The 22,592-nt window shown below is 42.0% G+C and overlaps 3 protein-coding genes across 3 annotated transcripts; all 3 read left to right on the forward strand.

The window, feature by feature from the left end:
- The first annotated feature begins 851 nt into the window (after positions 1–851).
- On the forward strand, positions 852–3,105 carry LOC109484274 (kynurenine formamidase-like). Its single transcript, XM_019787532.1, has 3 exons — positions 852–855; positions 1,270–1,451; positions 2,288–3,105. Exons 1-3 carry the CDS (start codon positions 852–854, stop codon positions 2,546–2,548), a joined length of 447 nt encoding a protein of 148 aa, XP_019643091.1. The 3' UTR covers positions 2,549–3,105.
- Positions 3,106–6,174: 3,069 nt separating this feature from the next.
- On the forward strand, positions 6,175–13,845 carry LOC109484275 (surfeit locus protein 4-like). Its single transcript, XM_019787533.1, has 5 exons — positions 6,175–6,183; positions 6,251–6,514; positions 12,049–12,092; positions 12,512–12,686; positions 13,407–13,845. The coding sequence occupies exons 1-5, from the start codon at positions 6,175–6,177 to the stop codon at positions 13,683–13,685; spliced, it is 771 nt and encodes a 256-aa protein (XP_019643092.1). The 3' UTR covers positions 13,686–13,845.
- A 4,093-nt stretch (positions 13,846–17,938) lies between these two features.
- Positions 17,939–22,575, forward strand: LOC109484425 (tetratricopeptide repeat protein 22-like). The gene is made up of 3 exons (XM_019787674.1): positions 17,939–18,019; positions 18,810–20,746; positions 21,107–22,575. The coding sequence occupies exons 2-3, from the start codon at positions 18,835–18,837 to the stop codon at positions 21,430–21,432; spliced, it is 2,238 nt and encodes a 745-aa protein (XP_019643233.1). The 5' UTR covers positions 17,939–18,019; positions 18,810–18,834; the 3' UTR covers positions 21,433–22,575.
- Positions 22,576–22,592: the final 17 nt, after the last annotated feature.

Genomic DNA, 22,592 nt, shown 5'->3' on the forward strand with positions numbered 1-22,592 from the left:
TATTCACTCGTTCCTCCATCCCATTCCAGCTGACCAGATCGACTTATCCCGGCTGACGGGTCCGGGAGTTGTGGTGGACCTGTGGGAGAAGAACGTGACGTCAGACTACCTGGTGTCCCAACAGGACTTCCTGGACTGGGAGGAGAAATACGGCAGGATACCGGACGGCTGCATTCTCATGAGTCAGTTTTCCTAATAGTTCTCAAGCTGTTACCTCTCCCCTCCTCGTAATTACTGAATAATGTTGGTCACCGTTAGTCAATAGTTAATGTAAACGGTGGTCACCGTTAGTCAATAGTTACTGTAAACGGTATGTGTATCGGGACTGGGAGGAGAAACACGGCAGAATACCGGACGGCTGTATTCTCATGAGTCAGTCCTCCTAATCTCCAATTAATTACAATAGTTACTGTAAACGGTGGTCACCGTTAGTCAATAGTTACTGTAAACGGTATGTGTATCTGGACTGGGAGGAGAATCACGGCAGGATCCCGGAGGGCTGTATTCTCATGAGTCAGTTCTCTTAATCTCCAATTAATTACAATAGTTACTGTAAACGGTGGTCACCATTAGTCAATAGTTACTGTAAACGGTGGTCACCGTTAGTCAATAGTTACTGTAAACGGTATGTGTATCTGGACTGGGAGGAGAAACACGGCAGGATACCGGACGGCTGCATTCTCATGAGTCAGTCAATTCACAGTTAGTCAATAGTTACTATAAACGGTGGTCACCGTTAGTCAATAGTTACTGGATAACGGTGGTCACCGTTAGTCAATAGTTACTGTAAACGGTATGTATATCGGGACTGGGAGGAGATACACGGCAGGATCCCGGACGGCTGTATTCTCATGAGTCAGTTCTTCAAACTTCCTTTGACTCGTTAACACCAAGTACAGTTGGTGCATGCATCATCATGATTACTAGAATGCTTCAGACAAGTCCTACAGTTAGGCGTGCAAAGATTGGGTGTAACAGGTCGTTCGGTGCAATACGGCTAGCTGCCGCCGCGCCGCGTGCCTGCGAAGCCTGTTTGTTACGCGGAAGGACCGGAAGTCGGTACCGCCCCCCGTCCCGGTCGAGAAGGTTGTTGTGCCTTGATGTAGATTCTATCGAGTTGGAGGACAGCCTATTTCTCATTTTAGAACAGTTTATTTCTCATTCTCATCTGAGTTTAACAAAAGTTTATTTCTCATTATCTGTCTTTAACAACTCAGGTAAAATTCTATGCTAACTCTAAAACAAGACTAAACCTGTGATTGTTTCCAGTCCATACAGGCTGGGCTAAGCGGTACTGGGCCGCCGGCCAGCTGGCCTTCATGGGGTCGGCAAACGAGTCGGGGCTGAGCTTCCCCGGGCTGGACCCTGCCGCCGCCCGATGGCTGGCCGACAACCGCGGCATGCACGCCGTCGGGATAGACACCTGCTCTGTGGACGCCGCCAAAACAGCGGTAAGGTTCTCGTTTCTCTAGATCATGTCGGTGTTAGCCAACATGCTTGCTCTTAACCAAAGTGGTTAAGAGCAAGAACCACATCATTTGAATGTGTAGAAGGTCGTTTTAGCACACGGTACAGACATTAACATCCACCCATCTTTGCAAGCATTACGAGACGTTTTTCAAGCTAGCCTTCTCCGCTGTCGATGTGATATACTGTTGGATAGCCTTGTCTTAGTAATGACCATCTTTGATTGGTAGCAGCCACCGTGTGCCAGCTGGTTGCAAATATTCAACTTTAAGTATGGTCTCTCCTTTGCTTCCCTGTAAAAAAAGCGACGTGGAGAGATATAAGCTTGAGGCTTCTGATCATCTGAATCATCTGTATGTACGATTTCTTCCTCGTTTACATCCAGGCGAAGGGCAGTCACACGACTCTGCTGAACCTGAACATCCCGTTCCTGGAGAACGTGGCGAACCTGGACCAGCTTTTAATCTCCAAGCAGATCTTTTGGTGGCTAGAAACACAGCCTATCAGTTTGGCCAGGCAGTATAGATTTGCCAGACAGTATCCAAAGGACGTCGCATTGGATACTGGCTGGCAAATGGATGTCTGATACTGCAGATCTGATACTGTCTTTGCATCCACTAAAAGATTTATTTTGAGATTACGGTCTGACTATGACCATCTTTGATTGGTAACAATGCAGTGTACTATCTGTATAGCCTGGGTGCCATCCGAATTTTGCTCCGCTACGCTTAATTTTTTGGAGCGTAGTAGAGCAAATCCGGATGGTACTCAGGTACATCTGTATGCTATGTGTATCCTTGTCTTCCTCGCTTTGCTGCAGGCGAAGGGCAGCCACACGACGCTGCTGAACCTGAACATCCCGTTTCTGGAGAACGTGGCGAACCTGGACCAGCTTCCCGCCACCGGCTCCACCGTCTTCGCCCTGCCCGTCAAGATCGGCGGCGGCAGCGGGGCGCCGGCCAGGATCATCGCCGTCATTGATTGGGGCACTAGTGCAGCTGCCAAGGGGCCTGGACCCAGGCTAACGCTTGTCGGTGTTGTCGTCATAGCTTTGGCAACTTTAGTTTTCAACCTTGTTTAAAGCACGTAATTGAGACATGTTACAGTACATGAAATGTCTATAACGAGAATTAAAAGAAAAGTTGACTTGGGGAACAGTGTAATTCTCATGATGTATTTCATCAACCAAATGTCCTTGTCATTTAATTTCATCGCTCTCGTGATGGGGACACTAGTGTACCCACAAAAGGGCCTGGAGCGAGGCTAACGCTTGTCGGCATCATAGCTGTGGTGATTTTAGCTTTCATCGGCGTTTAAAGCACTTTCTTAAATATGATCCGACAGTCCTGAGTCTAAATCCCCCGCTATAAAATTGCAACATGATGTAACCCAAAACTAGTTACCATGGTGACAGACGTCTGGTTCAGGTCATTGACCTTATCGTCTTGGAGAAGAAGAGGAAACAATAATTCGTCGTAGGTCATGCAGGTCGTCGTATGCGACATAGAATTTTCAGGCAGGTTGTAACAGAGCAACGTTTACCAGCGATAGGGATAAATGTTTGAATGATCATAGTTCATAATCAAAATTGATGTTTTGTTACGTTGTAACGTTACAATCATTCTGCTGTATAACAGTACTAGTATGTAACATGCAATGGTTGATTAAACTATCCAAATACATGTATTTCATTATCTTGTCCATCATTATCATATGTAACGTTAACGTTATCATATTATAGTTGACTGTGTCACTACGAAAGTACAATATATACATATTGAGTTTAGTTGGTCAATTTGTATACTCTTACAGCCCTCTCTGAAGCCTGGTATTAAAGGGCTATCGGTGAACGTAAAGAAGTTAGGAGAGAAATTTGAAATGTCTTCAAATTTTTCTCGTTATAACTTCTTACGTTCACCGATAGCCTCTATCAGAAATTGACCAATTAAAGAAGGCGAGAAATGTGAAATTCAAATCTTGGCGCGAAAAGTGGGACAGTCTTGAGAGGCCACTGGGTCTACTCTCGAAATAGAAGGTTTTTGTTTATTATTGGCTTGTTTTTAGTTGTTTTTTTTAATCGGGCGTTCCTTTTTGCGCTGGTGAACGTAAGAATTTAGAAAGAGAGAAGTTTGAAATTTAAATCTTGGCGCGAAAAGCCGGCATGTCTTGAGAGGCCACTGGGTCAAAGTTGGAGCGGGGTGTGTACGTGGCAGCGCGGGGCACGCCGGGATAGCCGCCGCCATCTTGGTCCGTGCTCCTTGGCAGCTAGGGAAGACGTGGCGGTGAAAAGACGAGAATGGAGCGACAAAACGAGCTTCTTAGCAAGGCAGAAGACGTCGCAGACCAGGTAAGGAATTACAGCTTCTATCTCCGCCCTTGTATGTCTACTTCAGTGGCCGTGGTTGCGAATAAACCTCCTTGTTCGAAAACGGGAAGTGGCGTCCACTGATTTTCGGGTTTGAATGGAGAACGTCCGCAGTCTTCTTGTTCAACTGTTTAGTCGGAATTGAAGCGAAAAATTAGGTCAACGTGGACATATTTGCTCTAGCAGAATACCTAAGATGTTTTCCCAGTCGTTGTTTGATCTGTTTGGAAACTATTTCGTATCTGACATCTCTGCGACAGACTAGTACAGAAGCACACGTGTCAAAAACCACCAGAATGCGAGAAATATGCAAAATCTAGACGATTTTTCTCTGCATTCTGTTCTTCTATCGTTTACATTTTCTTCAGATATTTTTTTCCAGAAGTAAATTTTACGGAAATTATTGGTAGAATCGCCTTAAGACGTCATGATGTAAATACATACGTGTCCTCAGTAGAGGACCCATGGAATCGGTTCAAAGTTCACTATTTAAATTATTTATCAAGCCATGTGACTTGCCGCAAAGTTACCATATGGACACAATTAAAACGCTTTTTTTGCTGAGAAAAAAAATTCTATCTCTTCCATATGTGTTGTAACATTGTGATATCGTATTTTGGCAGTTTTGGCAGTTTTTTTATTGTTTATTTGCACGGTCTAGCACTTTGTAACCAATCTGTTGTTGTCTGGACTGACTTTGTTTTTTCGTGATTCGACCTAGCAGACGCTTGCAAAGTGGTTTTAAAGTAAACATACAAGTGACGCCTTGCCAAAATGTAGTTGTTTTTCTACGGCTTACGTTGCACTCAAAATCCAGACAACAGGAACTGATAGGAACATCACAGGAAGTTATTACATCACATTGCCCTTGGCAGTTACCGGTATGTTACAGGATCAAAGTGTTAGTCAGATAAACTATCGGAACATTGACAGTATTGTAATTTTAAAGTACAACAATGTTTTCTGCATTGTTACTTACAGACTAACAAAATATGCTAAGGAAGTTTGCTATTACATCACAATTTGCCCTTGGTAGTTATGTCTCAGTATCAAAGTATTAGTCAGATAGAACCATAGATTACCGGGATAATGACTGTATTGTATTCTTTTGTGCACTGTTACTGACTAACAATATACGCTAACTTGCACGACACATGTTTTTCTTTATATTTCAGCACATAAGATTGTTTTCTGTATCTTTTTATTTCAGTTATTGTCCAGAAATTATGCTGTGAAACATGCTGATTGTTTAACTTAACGAGATTTATTTTTTTACAGTAAACAAGCTTTATATACCACAATAAAGTAATCAAGCCCTTTTCAAACAGATCAAGCATGTATATAAAAGGTTAACAAGTTTTCAAACAATGGTGCTGACATAATAGTCGTGTGTAGCTTCATGCTTAACTTCGTTAGTGTTGGTGTTTCAAAAGTGCAAACATCTGGGTCAATGGGGTCTTTAAGTACACATTTGAAACAACTGTAGATAGATAAAGACATCTTTAGCATAATATGTTCGCAAACACCACTAAAATTTTTACAATTTACAGACAGCTTAATGCTTATATCCTAGGAAGTTTAAGACCTCCTTGGAATATCTCAGGGTTCTCACTAGACAGTTTAACCAAACTTTGAGCATAGGGCGTAGGGGCCCCCTACACTGTGATTTGGACGCCCTACACTGTGATTTAGTGCCCTACACTGTCTTTCAACCAGCATAGACTTGGGCTTCCATAAACTGGGTTCTCACCAGTATTTTTTTGCAGCGTAGGGGGCAACATTCTAAAGTCAACATGCATTTTTAAAGATTTCTGAAGTGTCTTCCCCCCAAAAAACACCCTTACGCTGGTTGAAAGACAGTGTAGGGTCCAAATCAGAGCAAAGGGGGCCCCTATCGTATGCTCAAATAGTCTAATGAGAACTATGCTGAGTTTCCTTTGTCTTTCCAGATTCTGCGACACAGCAAGCAAGTGCTGCCACACATCGCGCGTCTGTGCCTGATCTCCACAGGCTCTATACTATATATTATATACTATATACCTGATACATACAGGTACAAAGCAATTACTGCAGATTCGAGCAATATTGATGGAGAGTTTCTCTTCCTTTCCAGATTCTGCGACACAGCAAGCATGTCTTGCCGCACATTGCACGTCTGTGCCTGATCTCTCCAAGCAATGGACCAAGGGTGCTCCTTGGCTACCCAAAATCTGGGCTCCCCTCCCAAAATGTTTTTTTCTAAGTATTTTCTCTAAGTATTTTCATGAAAATTGCCTTTTTTTGGTGACATCAACTGATTTGGAAGCACCTCTCCCCTAAAAATTTCTGGTGAGACCCCTGATATGCTACAGGTGTATTTCATTGTCTTTCTACAATTGCATATCTGGTGATAAAAATGTGGGGCATATTTCTTTCCAGATTCTGCGACATAGCAAGCATGTCCTTCCTCACATCGCACGTCTGTGCCTGATCTCCACCTTCCTGGAGGACGGCATTCGCATGTGGTTCCAGTGGAACGAGCAGAGGGACTACATCGAGGCCACCTGGGGCTGCGGTTACTTCCTCGCTTCCCTCTTCGTCTTCATCAACCTGGTGGGACAGGTGGGAGGGTGTGTGATGATCCTCAGCAGACAGAAGGTGCAGTGGGCCTGCGGACTCCTGTCTGCCATCATTGCCCTACAGGTGGGACTACTACACTATGACTAGACATTCATTGTCTTATTAACTTCCTAGCGCTTAGTCACAGGTGCAGATGCAGGGCGCAAAATCCTTTTATTTGGTGACACCTCACCAAAACTCGGCGAGGGGTGAACAGAGACATTATCTTACTTCCTACTTACATCATGTATACAGGATACAGTACTTAAAGTTTCAAGTATTCAGATTTAAGTTGCTGGTAGCAGATACATGTAGGTTATGAATGCATGATTGAAGGTTGGGTTTACAAATCAGAAGTTATGTGTGGAGCATGTGTGTGTATGTGTCTGTCTGTAGGTGAGAGAGAGCAGTATGAATAAGTGTAAAATTACATGCATTACATGCATTGTATAACAGATATGAAGCAAATATAGGGATTGCAGACTCAAGCAGAAATGACGCATTGTCCATGGTACACACATACACCTAATTGTTGTGTTATAAAAAAGACTATAAGTGATTGACTTGTGTTATGATACCATGTGTACTAAGAATTGGTATGATGCAGCCAATTCTCAGGCCCAAAACATGGATCTTTACACCATATTATCTCTGACTTATACATGTACAATCTTTATCACAGGGACAAATCATACAGAATTATCAAATGTTAATCGTATTTTATGCAGTTAAAAGATCTTAGCCTAACTGGTCAGTTAAAAAGAATAATGAACATTTAATCATATTGAAATAAAGCTTTTTTTACTCCAGTCTTTACTTTATGCTGTATTAATAATATACATTGCCACTTTCCTACTAATACTCCGACTACCATGTGTTGGTTTGTGTGATCCTTGAAGTTGAAGACATAGGCTAGATGAGGATAAAGAATACACAGAATTCCTAGAAACTTGACAATAAATCTCTTTGCTGTTTCATACCCAGATGTACATATATATATTTTTGCCGATGTCTTCCATATAGTTAACAGCCACCTACTCCAATGCGCAGTCCTATGTTTTTATTTAGCAATCTCTCTCGGCGGAGACTTGAAACAGAAAGTATCTTGCCTTCTTCCAGCTCTCCCTTTTTACAGTTTTTTTTTGTGCGGGATGCGAAGGTTTTCTTGTGGTGGTGTTTTTGGCGGACAGGCACCTGCAGCTCTGTGTTTTCTCCTTGCAGGTCCTCATGTATAACCTGTTATCCGAGTTTGACTACATCTTCAGGTAAGACACAACTTTGAATATGACTTTACTATGTCCTTGTACAGGGTTCTAGCTAGTGCAAAGTAGCGTAGGGGCCCCCTATTCTATAATTTTGACCCCCTACGCTATAATTTTGGCCCCCTATGCTAAATTTCCCCCCTATGCTAATTTTTAATACAGCATAGGGGCATTGTGACTGTATTTGTTGAAGAATGCCGATCAAATGTGAAAATCAAATGTGAAAAATCAAGGATACATTGTACATACCTTAGAAATAACATTTTTTCCCTTTGGGTATCCCTCAAATGACCTCTTTTTAAGCTCCCTCATCATGCGGCTAGTGCCACTACGCTAAAATTAAATCCTAGCTAGAACCCTGTTGTACTAGTTTTCGTAGCATACAATATACACAAATTATACATGTAGCTAGTTTCCTTTAACTAAATCATAGCATACACATATTGTACAGTGGCAAATTTTGCTGTTGTGGCATTTGCTACTTTCAGTTCTATTTACATTTTGTAATGCAAGTGTTTTGTTAGCTGATGTTTCAGTGACTGTCACCTTTCTCAGAGCGTCAGAGCATATCTGACTGGTTTACATTGTGTTTGGGATTGCATCTTTGCCGCACAATGTGAACCAGTCAGAATTGCCCTGAGGAAGGTGACAGACGGTCACTGAAACAAAACACATGCTTGTCTTAATCTTAATTTAGTCAGTTACCGACCTGATGAAACTATTCATACATCATAATATTCTATATCTGTATAGCCAGTATAACCGCCCTTTGGTGTAAAACAACAGCTTTGGAACCTGTATCTGTATAGCGAGTATAACCACAGTCATGATGTGTTGAGCGTGTTAGAACAGGGCTTTCCCTCTTCTCCCCCCAACAGGCAGCTGGCTCTAGCGGGCGCCATCATCCTCCTTCTAGCAGAGTGCTTCGCCGAGACCAAGCCCCTGCTCGCGGGCGTGCCAACCTCTGAGGAGGAAGACATGAAGAAGCCGAAGACGTACCTCCAACTTGTCGGGCGCATCACCGTTCCCCTGATGTTCCTTCCCCTGGTCCAGTTCGGGAAGGGGTACTTCCACATCCTGCAGAATCTTGTAGGTTTTGCCCTGATGGTGCTTGTGATGATCGGCTACAAGACGAAGCATGCGGCGGTGATCCTGTGCCTGCAGCTGTTCGTCCTGAACGTGTACCTCCACCCCTGGTGGATGCATCGGTGGGGGAGCGCCATGCAGGACTACCTCAAGTACGACTTCTTCCAGACGCTGTCCGTCATCGGCGGCGTGCTCATGGTCGTAGTCATGGGCCCGGGGAGTCTCAGTCTTGACGAGCGGAAGAAATATGAGTAACACGAGAACACACGTACATGTACAAGGCTGGAAATACTGGGTAACTAACATGAAATGCTGGGTACATATGCACGTTGGTGTAGGTAAAATGATGATGATGATGGTGTAGGTAAAATTGGAGCTGTGAACTGAAACCATTGCCATCATTTATTTCATACTTCAGAAACATAGATTATATAGCCAATATAGCTAATATTATTAGGATGCACACACATGTATATAAACCCAGTACATGGGCCCGGGGAGTCTCAGTCGCGACGAGCGCAAGAAATACGAGTAACTAACACAAAAACATGCGTATGTGCTAGTACAGGGCTTGAAATACTAGACTGGCTACCAAACCTATTATAGCTCCTGAGCCCTAGGTATACGTCCTCTCCGCAAATAGGATGTAGGACCTTGAAGCTACAATAAGTTTGGTAACCAGGCTATCGAAACACCCTTTTCTGCATACCTGCATTGAAAATTGCCTACTCCAGACAAATTTAGAAAATATGGATCATACTAAGACTGTTCAGAAACCATTGCCATTACAGTATTTCTTTTACACTTCATATGTGGTGACAGCCAGTCTAGCTAATAAAACAAACAAAAAAGTCCACCTACATTGTACGCCTATATCTGTATATAAACCCAGTACATTGGCAGAAATATCTGCACAGCTCCAATGTTGCCTGCACCAAATTATGCAGGTGGTATTTCCAGCCCTGTACTGTAGTAGGAGTTTTGAAACTGCCAAGCCTTCCCTACATCTGATATGTATTTGTAGTGACTGATGGCAAGAACTTATCAGAGAGAAAAGCATCCTGTGCTCTGCCCTACTTGTTATGGATATAGTATCACAGGTCTGAACTAAGATACAGTAGGCACGTCGGCAGAACATACTGCGCCTGCGCAGAACCCTGTATTTTCGCGTTTTTGGTCAACGTTGCATCAGAATTTTGCCTGTTGCAGAGGATAGTCTTTCCGACATTTGGAAACTACTGTCGAAATGCTAACCTTATATGAGCGAATACAACCTTATATGAGACATTCTGCCGAAATGCTATGTACAATACAATACGGGTTTCGCGCAGGTGCAGTACATTCTGCCGACGTGCTGATACAGTATTGCCTTTGCTAGACTATGTATATTAAGAACTGCTGCTGTCTGATAGCTAATATTGTAGGACTTTATATGGGTAGAGTAAGGACTAAACAGTATAAGGTGGGGGTTGGGGAAGAAATGTCATCAGGCATGGTGTACTGTAAGGCTTCATTGGTATTGTTAGAGAGTTGCAGCCATTCCTAAAAGATCTTTTACTGTGAAATGCTGTGGTTCACAAGTTATTACATGTTATAATCATGTGGCATGAAATACGCATTCCTCTACTTTCTGTCAGATTGTGAAACAAACATAATTGGGAAAAAAAGCACCTACGTAATTTGAATATCTTCTCAATCAACATTAGTATGGTGTGCCATCTTCCTTCACACTTACTATAACTTGGGAAAAATTTGCTTCAGCACCAAGAAATGTGTGCCAAGTTGCTGTGGCTTATCAAACCTTCTGCAGCATTTAACAAGTTATTTGACAATTGTGTGTAGAAACAGATTGATGCCTTGTAGGTTAAGTTTGGCACCAAGCTTAAATAACTTTCCAATCATGGTGATGTGTTAATTTTCATTGATGAAAGTTGTGGTCCTGAGGATCAATGTGATACATGTACTAAGCTTCTCTTGTTCACAGCAAAGTAAGAGTACTGTTTCAACAAGTGTATGATGCTCTGAATGCTGCATACTGGATATACATGTACTGCCAATATGTCCATCGAAGTCACAACACTTACAAACACTTATTCTCTTAGAAATAAGCTTATGCTGTATGATCTATTCCAGCACAGTATCATTTCTAGCACAGAATAACAAATAAGATGTTTCATGCGTATGGAGTTGTATTTTTAACATGCATTTGAGGTAGCTTGAAAGGCATTTCCATAATCTGTTAAAACAGTTGAAGGGAAAGACAACATTGACTGGATATGTTGCATTTAATACCTATTTTCATTTTTTTTTACAGTTTCCTAGCTAAAGTTTATGCAGAAAATCTTGTCATTTTGTATAATGGAGCTGATGTTAATTTATTTTTTTTTTACACAGGTTATTTTTGCTATTCCACTCCCCCCTATCCCTTTACTGTACAAACTTCATTTTTCGCAAAAGTCACAAGTCACAAAAAGTAGAAATATATTCATGGCTCTACTTAAACTAAAGTAAAGCGTACTAGTAGCTTTGTCGATGAAGGTTAGACATCCAGGTAATACGATACGCCAAAAAGCAGTTACTCAAGCAACTGGATATGATTTTGGAAATGGTCAAAATCATATCCAGTTGCTTGAGTAACTGCTTTTTGGCCTAGTAGCTTTGTGTGAATATAATCATGTACCCTGGAATTCTTTGTCCATTTGCCATGTTTCCTGTGGATCTAAATAAACTCAAACTCAAACTCCTGTATCCTGTATGTAAGCCATTATTCCAATGCAAGGCTGTGCTGTTTTGAGCAATCTGTAGATACTAGTAGTTAAACGTGAGATGCAGAATAAACATCTTTTGAGTCTTGAAATGAAAGTCTCTTTAGTGTTGAATATGTCTCATTCTTTTATGATGCAGAGGCACATAATATTACATGTACTTCAATGTATACACTATTGGATGCTTGTCTGCATGTGTGCTTCTGATTTTACTTAAACTTGACATTGGGTCGCTAGTGATTTCTCAGTTTTCTAGACGGGAAGCTATATTGCAGGGAGGTAGCAAAATGGTTGTCTCCAAGTATGGGCCGATTTCCTTCCTTTGATAGATTTTGAAATTGCCAAGAAACATTCAGATTCAAATTTAGGTAGCTAGGTTCTCAATAATTGAACTTAATCTTTGATAGATTTTGAAATTGCTGAGAGACATTCAGATTAAATTTATGTGGGTAGTTTCTCAATAATTGAGCTTAATCGTTAATGTTGTGTTTTTCTGTCCTTACAGACTATAGCTTACAGTATCCTGTGGGATATCAACTTCTTAATGAGGTAAGATGACATTACATAAGGTACCATTTTGGCACAACTATAAAATTATCTTTACGTAAAACTGCAACATATCATAGCAATTATCTATGGACCAGAACCACTCATGATATGTCGTTAGTTTAGTTTATTTATTTGCACATGTTTAAAAACAAAAAATTGTATAAACACATACAAAAGAAGACATGCTAGGGGTAATTGATCTTGTGTCCTTTGGAAAGGCACTTTATGCAACTTTCCCCACTTAACTCAAGTGAAAATGAGTATTGTCTGTCCTGTATTTGTTTTTATGTGTGGGACACAACACCAGCAACAGCTGCCTTTGTCCCACATGTATTGTAGTGTTACAATTTTCGTTGAATCAAATCAAAATGATGATCTGATGGCATTTGTAACCCAATATTTTGTTCCCACCAATCCAGGAACCTGGCCCTTGCAGGAGGTCTGCTGCTGCTGTTGGCAGAGAGCAAGGCTGAGGGGCGGAGCCTGTTTGCTGGCGTGCCGACCATGGGAGACAACAACCCCAAGACTTACATGCAGCTGGCTGGGCGCATCCTCCTCATCCTCATGTTCCTCACACTTATACGATTTGGTGCTGTAAGTATAACCTGTACATCCATCCTCACGTTCCTCACACTTACAAAATGTGATTTGGGGCTGTAAGTCATGTTTCTGACACTTATACGATTTGGTGCTGTAAGTATAACCTGTACTTATATCATACCCTATACATCCATCCTCATCTTTCTCACTCTTATACGATTTGGGGCTGTACATATAAGATGTACAGTACAGCTAAACCTGCTAAATCAGGCCACACAGGGGACCAAGGTCCATGTTAAGTGATCTTCTCTCACAAGTAGCCTTGTTGGACAGGTTGCTTAATGGTTGTGCCTATGGAAAAAAATTGGGGACTAGGAGAAGGTGGTAGTTGTGATGTTTTGACCACCAAATGGCTACCTTAAAGAGTTGGCTGCTTGGGCAGGCTTGACTGTACCCCCAGTCTCTCTGAATTGATGATTGTGGATGACATCCTGTGAGCACCCCAAAAGTGATGTGAGTGTGCAAAGAAAAAACTTGGCCTTCAGACAAAGCTGTCTGTTAATCTTTAAATGATTAAATGTATCCTACTGTACTGCAGATTTATTTTGTTTCAACCTTGAACTTGAAACATTCTTAACTCAAAATCTAATCCCTGGGAACATAATACAATTTACCGTGATGATCTTGTATTACCATAATTCCTTCCCTTCTTAACCCAAAATTAGATCTCTTCAAAATAGCTGAATTTACGGTGATGATTTTATATGCCCTCAGGGTTACGTGCAGGCTTTCCAGAACATAGTTGGCCTCTGTCTGATCATCCTGATTGCGGTGGGGTACAAGACCAAGCTCTCAGCCCTGGTCCTGGTCATACAGCTCACCCTGCTCAACTTCTATCTGAACGACTGGTGGAACATCCCAGACTACAAGCCCATGCGCGATTTCCTCAAGTACGACTTCTTCCAGACCATGTCTGTGATTGGTGGACTGTTGCTCGTGGTGGCGCTAGGCCCCGGGGGAGTCAGTGTAGACGAGAGAAAAAAGCAGTGGTAGTAGGACGATTGGAGTTACTCATGTGCCATTGGAGAGAGAGAGAGGGAAAGGCATTTTATCCGACAGTGTCACCTTGTTTTTGTGATTCATTCATTTCCGTGTTCCTAGGAACATAGTACATGTTAGGTTGATGAAGTATATAGTAGAGGGGATTCATTCCTCAAGATAGCCGACATCTTGCACATGCAGTCGTCCCTCAGTAAGACATCTAGAGCCGCATAGTTCCCGTTTAGGACTTTTATTCAGCCTGTCACACAAAGTTCTAAACGGGAACTATGTGGCTCCAGATGTCTTAATGAGGGACGACTGCGTGTGCAAGATGTCGGCTAGCTTGAGGAATGAATCCCCTCTACTATATACTGTTTAGTTGTTGAAGGTTAGACATCCAGGTAAAACAGTATTCAAACTCTACTACTGGAGAAATTACAGAGGTAACTTCTGGACGTTTCGAGTGACGGATAAAGGTCTGAAAGTTCTGTTATTTATCCAGTAGTAGAGTTCGAATTGTCTTTAAACATGTTCTTTGGATTATCTGACAGGGTTATGAAAATGAAAATCACATTCATATAAGGGAATATCAATTAAGAAGCAGTCATGTAGAGTTTTGATAACTTTTTTTTTCTACAAAGAATCAAAGGTATGAGAAGTACCATAGGGGAAAGCTGCTTGATATAAAAGTTTACATCCAACATTGAACATCTTTGTCCCACCCATAAAGAATGTAGGCTAAAGTTATAAAGTGTAACACAGATATACTTCTGATGTGGCTTGAATTTGTGATAGCTTGGTTGCTTGAAAGTCATTGAAATCACATCAGAAATTTGGATCCATGGTAAGAGAATTGAAGCCAACCAATCTAGAGTTGCTTCTCTCAATAGTACTAGTTAACATCAACAAAGTTTTAGAGGTAGAGTTAATATTTGGAACAATATTACATGTGTACAAATTGAAGCATAAGTGTAGGCTTATTATAAAACTCACAGGGCTTTCTCTCTAAGACTTGTACATGTAATTCTTGCAAAAAAAAAGTACTTGTACATTTAGGTAAAAGAAAGTAGCAGACACAAGATTAAGAGAAGTATTTTTTGAAATGGCAGTTGATGATAGTTCAAATGTTATTTGACGTATGTACTTGTAAAAGACATGGGTAAGTGTTGGCATTTGTACTACGTACATGTAAGTTATGTAATCCTAGTTGTACAGTAATTACAGTAAGAAGAACAGTATAGTGGCATGATTTTTTGGCAAGCTAAATGGTTATGTATTTCTGCCAGTAGCGTCAGATTTTGTATTCTCCAAGCAGATCTTTTGGTGGGGGTAAGACAGTATCAAATTGGCCAGTCTGTAACCATTTCCCCACCCTTTTGGTGGTTACCTTACCTTAGACCTTAGGTCCTCCTGTGCCTACAGGCACATTGGGCAGCAAGTTTCCATCTGGGTCGAGTAGCTGCTGCCTCCTCAGCCTCTTCCCAGGCGATGTTGGCCCTCTTGAGGTCCTCCTGAAAGGTTCTTCGCCAGGTGTTTTTTGGCCGACCTCTCTTCCTTCTGCCCCCTGGTGGCACCCAGGTGGTTAGGTGGATACAGACTGGCCAATCTGATACTGTCTTACCCCCAGCAAAAGATCTGCTTGGAGATTACAGATTTTGCAGACGTGTAACTGCCCACCTGTATTTCTCACAGTATGTTTAAATCATGATCTGTATTTGTCAACTGCTTACTTGACTGTATACTGTGTTCGCTTGTCCATGACAAAATGTATTGCGTGTCGTAGCTACTTTCTATCCTCCATAACACGCAAAAAAACTGGGGGTCTTCGAGGTCTTTGGAATCTTTTATGTGCTAGTTTCTGATTGCATATAGACAACATAGTCTGCCTGGTTGAATTACCCGTTTTTAGAACTGGGGTAATCAGAAACCAGCCGAAGACCACCGAACCCCCAGTTCTATAAGATTGCTACGGAGGCTAGCTACTTTCAGATAATGAAGCATACTGCAATCATTTCTTATGCCCATCATAAAATGCCCCACAGTAAACTAGCCTGGGTACCATCCTGGTTTATTATGTTAACCGAAGGAAAACATATTGTTTTTGCTCAATTTCCTCCTCTTCTTCTTCTCCAAACAGTGACCCATGACCTGACCAATGACATTACTTGTGGATACCTGTCACCATGGTGACTGGTGTTGGGTTACATACTGTTGCAATTTCATGGTCTGCTCTGCTCTTGTCACAATATACTAGTAGTACATGTATGTGAATGTGTTTGAGTAAGAATTAACAGAGCAGACCATATGCGAAGGTAAACATTATGCATTTGCTTTGCAAATATTACTTTTCTAGTATAATAGTTAACATCTTATCCAACAGTCGTAGCAGACGTAAACTAACCAGGATGGTACCCAGGCTAACTTTAACCATATGTATACACTTGATATGATGCCAGCAGCCCTTTTGAACCAAAAGGTGGAAAGCTTCTGGTAATCATACAGCATTTATTTGGCGTCCAAACTGATGCTAACCTTTAGCACAATGAAGTACCAATTCTCTATTGGTTACGGGGTTAGGCAGCAGTGAGGAGGTTTAAAATACAGTAATAGGCTCTCATCAAATATTGCTAAAATGATTTTAGCCCATTTTACTCTCCAACTTCTCCAGAAACCTTGGTGAAGATGTGATGGTGCTTGTTGGAACCTTAAGTGTGATGTATTTTATTTGTTAATTATCGTGATAACAATATATTCCTGTTCAATGTTCACAACATATCTAGAACGTATCATCCAAACATAAGGCTGTTACTTGAAAAAAACAGTGAGCAAGATGGCAATTCCACAAAAAGTTGCACAGTTGAAACTCTTGATCAGTCTAAAGCCAATGCCCCCCTTACTTTTTGTTCTTTTTTCCTTCCTGCTATTTTGCCCTAGCCTCTACCAGGCACCATGGATCGCTGGAAAAATAGTAGAAATTGGCCGAACTAAAGGAATAATATACCTACGGGTCGCAAATTGGATCTTCTCTGGCCGGCTACCTGTCCTGGTATATTATTCCTTTATTTAGGCCAATTTCTACTATTTTTCCAGCGATCCGCGGTGCCTGGTAGAGGCTAATTTTGCTCACCTATTTTTTCTGCCAACAGCCTGACTGCCAGATTCCATTAGTTGATTGCACATTTGTACTGATATTTATTCATCCATACATATAACTGTTTAACCTGGTCTATTGCTATTTCCACAAAACAAAGACTGTGCAATAATTTGAAGCTTCATGTGTCAAAAGATGAAACAAATTGTGCAGTTCTGACTCTTGGATGGTACAGAAGGGTAGGTTGTGTTTTTGTGATTACATTTATCAAGTAAATCTGCATTTGGTATCCTGTGATAGTCCCGACTCCTTATTTGTGCCATTTTAAAGTTGTCAGTGATCAAATCCTTGTGCTGTTGAGCAAAACGAGTAACTTAAGTGCTTAGTCAGTAAAAAGAGCTTTTTTGTTGATGGGGGGGGGGAGATATTATTCTGATAACATAAGTTCTGGGGAGGTAGGTTTCTTTTATGGTGGCAACATACAAGAAACGAAGTATCGAGAACTGATGCATGAATGCCATCCAAAAAGTACATTATATAAGTCCACCAAAGGTGAGACCCGTACACATGATAATCTCCAAGCAGATCATACGGTGGCAAGGCAGTGTCCATTGGCCATGGTACAATGTACGTTTTCAAGGGTCCCATGTCACACTTAAGGACGCGGGGCACTATGGGTAGCACAGGGCACAACAGCAATGAGAGGTTGGGGTATGGGGTCGTGGAACTCGTGGTGGTGTGGTTGAAAATCCGTTGCCCTGCTTTTCTTAACAAAAAAAAACTTTGGGAAAAGTACCTAAGTAACTGGTTCCTTTCTCAGCACTAGGTGTACAGAGGTGAGGCGGCTTCCGTCCTAGATCTCCAGTGCCGAAGTCATGTCAATACAAAATACAATGGTGTTGAGACAGTGGTGAGGCGGCTTCAGCACTGAAAAAAATCTTTGAATCGGCACTAGAAACTGAGATCTAAGAGTACCTTACACGCTCGAATCCAGTGACGACAAATATTCCATACTGTAACCCGTTACTTTGGTACCTTTGCGGAAGGCAGACACAGAATACATGTACTTCCGGATAGCCTTAGGTCAGTAAAGGATCGAGGTTAAATCCATGGGTCAGTGAAGCTAGACACACCTGCACGGCGGTAGTGACGTCACGGTTTTCCCCAGGTGACACGTAGTTTCACCGACAGGTACAGCACGGAAGAAAGTTGGCTCCAACTCGAGAAGCAATCGCAGTTTTTCTGACGACAATTGGTGAGTAGAACTACAACGTTTGTAGACTTAGTACATGTATTAAGGTGTAGTGCTCGTCATTCTGTATACTTTCCAGGCCAAAAGACCACACGAAAGAAGCTTTGAATATGAAACCTTGGCGGAAGGAAGGAAAATGAAACGAAAAGGGTGACAGAGACAAAACACTGAAAGGCAAGTCGCAGGTTTTACAGTTCCTTTTATAGTTTACTGAACAAAAAGCAGCTGCAGTTGAATGTTTTGGCGTAACCCTGGCGTTATTGTTCTACAGTGAACCAAAAAGAAGCTTTCAAAACCGTATACAATGAGACTTGCATAACCTACGATCCTAGTAAACAATCAGTGTACTTCACTCGACACTACGTTCGTTACTCAACATACTTTTATGTATAGAATTTTTTTCTAAAGGTAGGTATATACTAGTATATCTCCAAATAAAAATGAAGGAAGTGTATAGGAACACATACACCTGAAATATGTACTTTAAGACAGGATGTTTATTTACGCCATTAGTACATTGCAATGGTGACGTATAGAAACTTAGTACGTGACCAGCATACTAAGTGATGCAGCTCTATTGTAACTAAGGCGTACAGGTAATCTGTTGTCAACTTTCTGTGCTGTAAACTGCTGGACAAACAAATGCACACCGGCCGTAGCATAGCCAAGCTAGATCTACATCTGGGGAGTAAATTTTACACAAGGATATTCTACGTTTCTGTAGAACGTCACTGGTTTACAGAAAAGGTTTATATGACCGTAATTTTGATTCCTTGACTGTCTTATTTGATAGGTTCGACGCCCTGACGCTCGCAAGTATGGCTGACAGTGGACCTGCCAACGTCCCCACGCCGGGATTCTTTCACCTCGACTTGTTCATCAAAGACACGAAGGATATTTCTCAGTGGTACGACGAGCTAAAGACGAGGCTGGACCGAGAGACGGGGCCCATGGCAAGTGGCATGACCAACCTGCTAAGCGTCTTTGCGTTCTACAAACCACGCGGTAAAGGGGAAGCCCGAAAACTTTTGGAGGACCTCACTGCAAAGGACGAGACCAATCTCAACGCTATCGCCAACAAACAGTTTATGTACGGCCAACTGATGAGAGCCAAGGATGAGATGACGTGTAGGGATCGACTGCAGGAACTGTTGTCAGACGACTCGGATTATGCCAAGGCAAGAAACGCCCGCTGTTTTGCAGAACAAGCTTATGCCATTGCATTTGAAGTAATAGATCAGAGCAAGGATATGGTTTCAAAGATAAAAGAAGCCATCGGCCTATTCCAACGAGCCTTACGTTTGGCATGCGATACCGAGGCAGTGACCGTGGAAGAAAGTCTTGTTTGGAAATTCTACTTGAGCAAATGTCACTGGCGCCTCGATCAGGTCAAATGGCATGACCAGAAGACGACACCACCCGACAGGTTGGACGATTTACTTGAAGCACAAAGGCTTTTGATCGAGGTAACCCAGTTGGATCCAAGCTGGACACACGGTGGATTTTACATCGCACGGGCATGGGCTCTACTGGGAGGCGTAGAAAGTAAGTGCAGAAGAATTTGCAGAAGAACTTGCGAAATGTACGAAACTCCTGACTATCTCACCAAAGAAATACCTCGCCCAACAACAAGCCACATCGCGATTGGGCCATGGCCAGAGGTCGGTTGCTACGAAAAATCACTGGAAATCAATCCAAATGACAGCGAAGCCTACAGAAGGTTTGGACAAAGCTACATCCGTAGCAAAGATTACGAAAACGCCCTATGTATGCTGAACAAGTCGATTGATATAATGCCTGACGCCATAAGTAATTGGTTTGCGTACCACGCCAGGTCCTCTGCGAATTTTGGCATGTACAATCAACAGGCAAAGCATGCACAAAGAGGAGGAGAAATCCCTTCCAAACACTTGCTACAAAAGGCCAAAGAAGACGCCATGACCTCCTGTGAGGGTGCCATAACACCGTTCAACGTCTACCACCTAGGAAAAGTGTGTCACAGGCTTGCGATTCACCCGGTAACAGACAAGGTAGAGGACCGAGGTGAGTTGGAAGATGCCCTGGACAACTTCGCCCAAGCACTTCAGCTAGAGGACGGTTACACCAACCCCAAAATACATGCGGCCAGGGGGAGGAGCCTAGAAGCTGCTGAAGAGTACGAAAAGGCAGCAGAGTCGTACAAGCGTGCGGTGGAACACGAAAACGCCTTCTATTTCTGGAACTTCGCTGGTGTGCTGACAAACCTACTGAAGCTTCACAGAGCAGTAGACGGCGACGTGGACAGAACTAAACACTACATCGCAGAACTAGCCTTCTGGATCAACGAGGGCTACAAAAAGTACCGTGACATCACATCGGCCCTTCGCTATTGCGTATTCAATTTCGGGTATCAGATGATGCAGGTATGCAGGTACCTCGTCGATCACGACAGCTTCCAGCTCTCCAGGATTTGCCTGAAGTGTTTTCGAGACCACAACAGCAGAACATTTCGCACAGAAGCAGAGTCGATGTTGTCAGAAATACATGGTAAGACAGCGTGTGGTGAGATGGTGACACCTTCAGCACAGTACAGGCCACCAGAAGCACGCGCGAAGCTACCAGTGGCAGTGGACAAGCCGCGCCACTCGCAGGATTTCCAGTACGACTTTTTCGTGTCACACAGCAGCAAGGACGAGGACTGGGTGAACTACGCACTTCTACCGGCGTTGGAGGTGGACCTGCGATTCAAAGGTGTGTAGGTATCTTAACCTAAGGAACTGGTGTGTTACGCCGAAGGGCGGTTATACCGATACAGATACCTAGACGCCAATCATTACAATTTAGCCAAGTAACCAAAGATAGCCACGTAAAAATGTGCTGGGCTAAGGGTATCTGGTCGAATTTTGTAGCTCAACGCTACATGTCAGTTCATGCTTTGTTTTGTTTTTACATGTATAATGGACAAATATCTCTATAAGCCTATTAGCACTGTTGATATGTAACAATTTAACGTTACATGTCAACGCATGTTTTATTGTTTGATTTCTATGCAATGGACACGTATTTCTAAAAGCCTAACAACTGTTGATGTGTAACATGTCTTCCATCCAGGTTGCATAGCTGACCGAGACTTCATAGCGGGGAAAGACGTGTTCGCAAACATCATCGACAGCATCGAGAACAGCTTCAAGACCCTGTTGATCCTGACTCCGGACTTCGTGAACAGTGAGTGGTGCTTGTACGAGACAAAGCACGCCCTGATGGAGAGTCTGAAGGGGAAGACCGGTCGCGTCATCCCCATCATGCTGAAGGAGTGTGACGTGCCGGCTTCCGTGCGAACCATCACTTACCTGGACGTGTCGCACGATGCGATCGGGTCCTACGATTGGCGTAGACTGAAGGAAGCTCTAGAGGCGACGCCTCCAAATTCAGCGTAAGGAAATAATCTTTTTATATATATTATATTACAAGACCGTTTCCATACTTCCAATCCCTGGCTAATATTAGAAAAAGAATCATATCATCTTTCTTATACGGTTTGATCATCCTGTAATTAAACAAATTATATTCTTAACATTACAAAGAAACGAGAAGCCGAACATCTGTATTAGAGTAGTTTTAGAGCTGATGTAGTTAGATTAGTATCAGTATCAAATAAACTACCGAGTGAGCGAAGCGACAACCAGGCGTTATGCTACCGTAAACATTGTGGGAAAGGCGTTGTCACCGTAAACGTTATTGTCATAGAGCCAATTCAAACTGACACATTTTTATAAAGGCAAGGAAGACATGTACACTAGCCTTAAAACAGACCAATTTACTTAAAAAAATGTAAATTGAATCGCAAATAATACAAATCTGTATCCTCACAAATGGCATACAATAGAAACAATCCTCCTTTGGCAAAGGTAAATACAATGTGCATAATTCAAAGAGATACTACGTATACATACAAAGAATGCATTGCAAAAATTGAACATCAGTAGCAGTAGTGAATATGAGAATCTTTGTTCAAAGAATTTTACATGAAACAAGACTGAGTGTTAAATCATGATTAAATGTGTACGTAATGCAACAACTTCACAATATAGTGTCGTGAAAGCAATGCTCTGTCCAAGACATAGTTTTGCTGCCGATGAAATAAAAGAATTTCCGTCATTTAGTCCTTGACGTCCAAAACCAAAACTTCATGACATTTTTAATAACACAGTGCAACCAAAACTGCCACAAAATTATAATGACATTAAAAATTTGTCCCTCAATAGGAGTGAAATAGAAATAGTGCTTCAGGGGGGTAGAATTTGTTGCAGGAGTGCCCAGCATCTTGAATACTCAACATGCTCCAAGCTTTCCAGTATTGTCATTGGTCAAAAATTTCAAATGTAACATACCAGTAGTCATTGAAGCACAATGAATGTACAAATGGCACTGTTAGCATGTGCATTGTAAACAATACGAATATGGCACCAAAAGACCTCAGAAGGTAGATTGCTACTACCATGTAAAACAACTGTTTTGGAATGTGGTATGGGTTTTAGAGACAAAAAAATGACCACAAATTCATGCTAAAGGGACAAAAAACAACTTGATGGTCAAA

This window comes from Branchiostoma belcheri, unplaced genomic scaffold (genome assembly GCF_001625305.1).
Source record: "Branchiostoma belcheri isolate BF01 breed outbred unplaced genomic scaffold, Haploidv18h27 scaffold7, whole genome shotgun sequence".
Classification (NCBI taxonomy): Eukaryota; Metazoa; Chordata; class Leptocardii; order Amphioxiformes; family Branchiostomatidae; genus Branchiostoma; species Branchiostoma belcheri.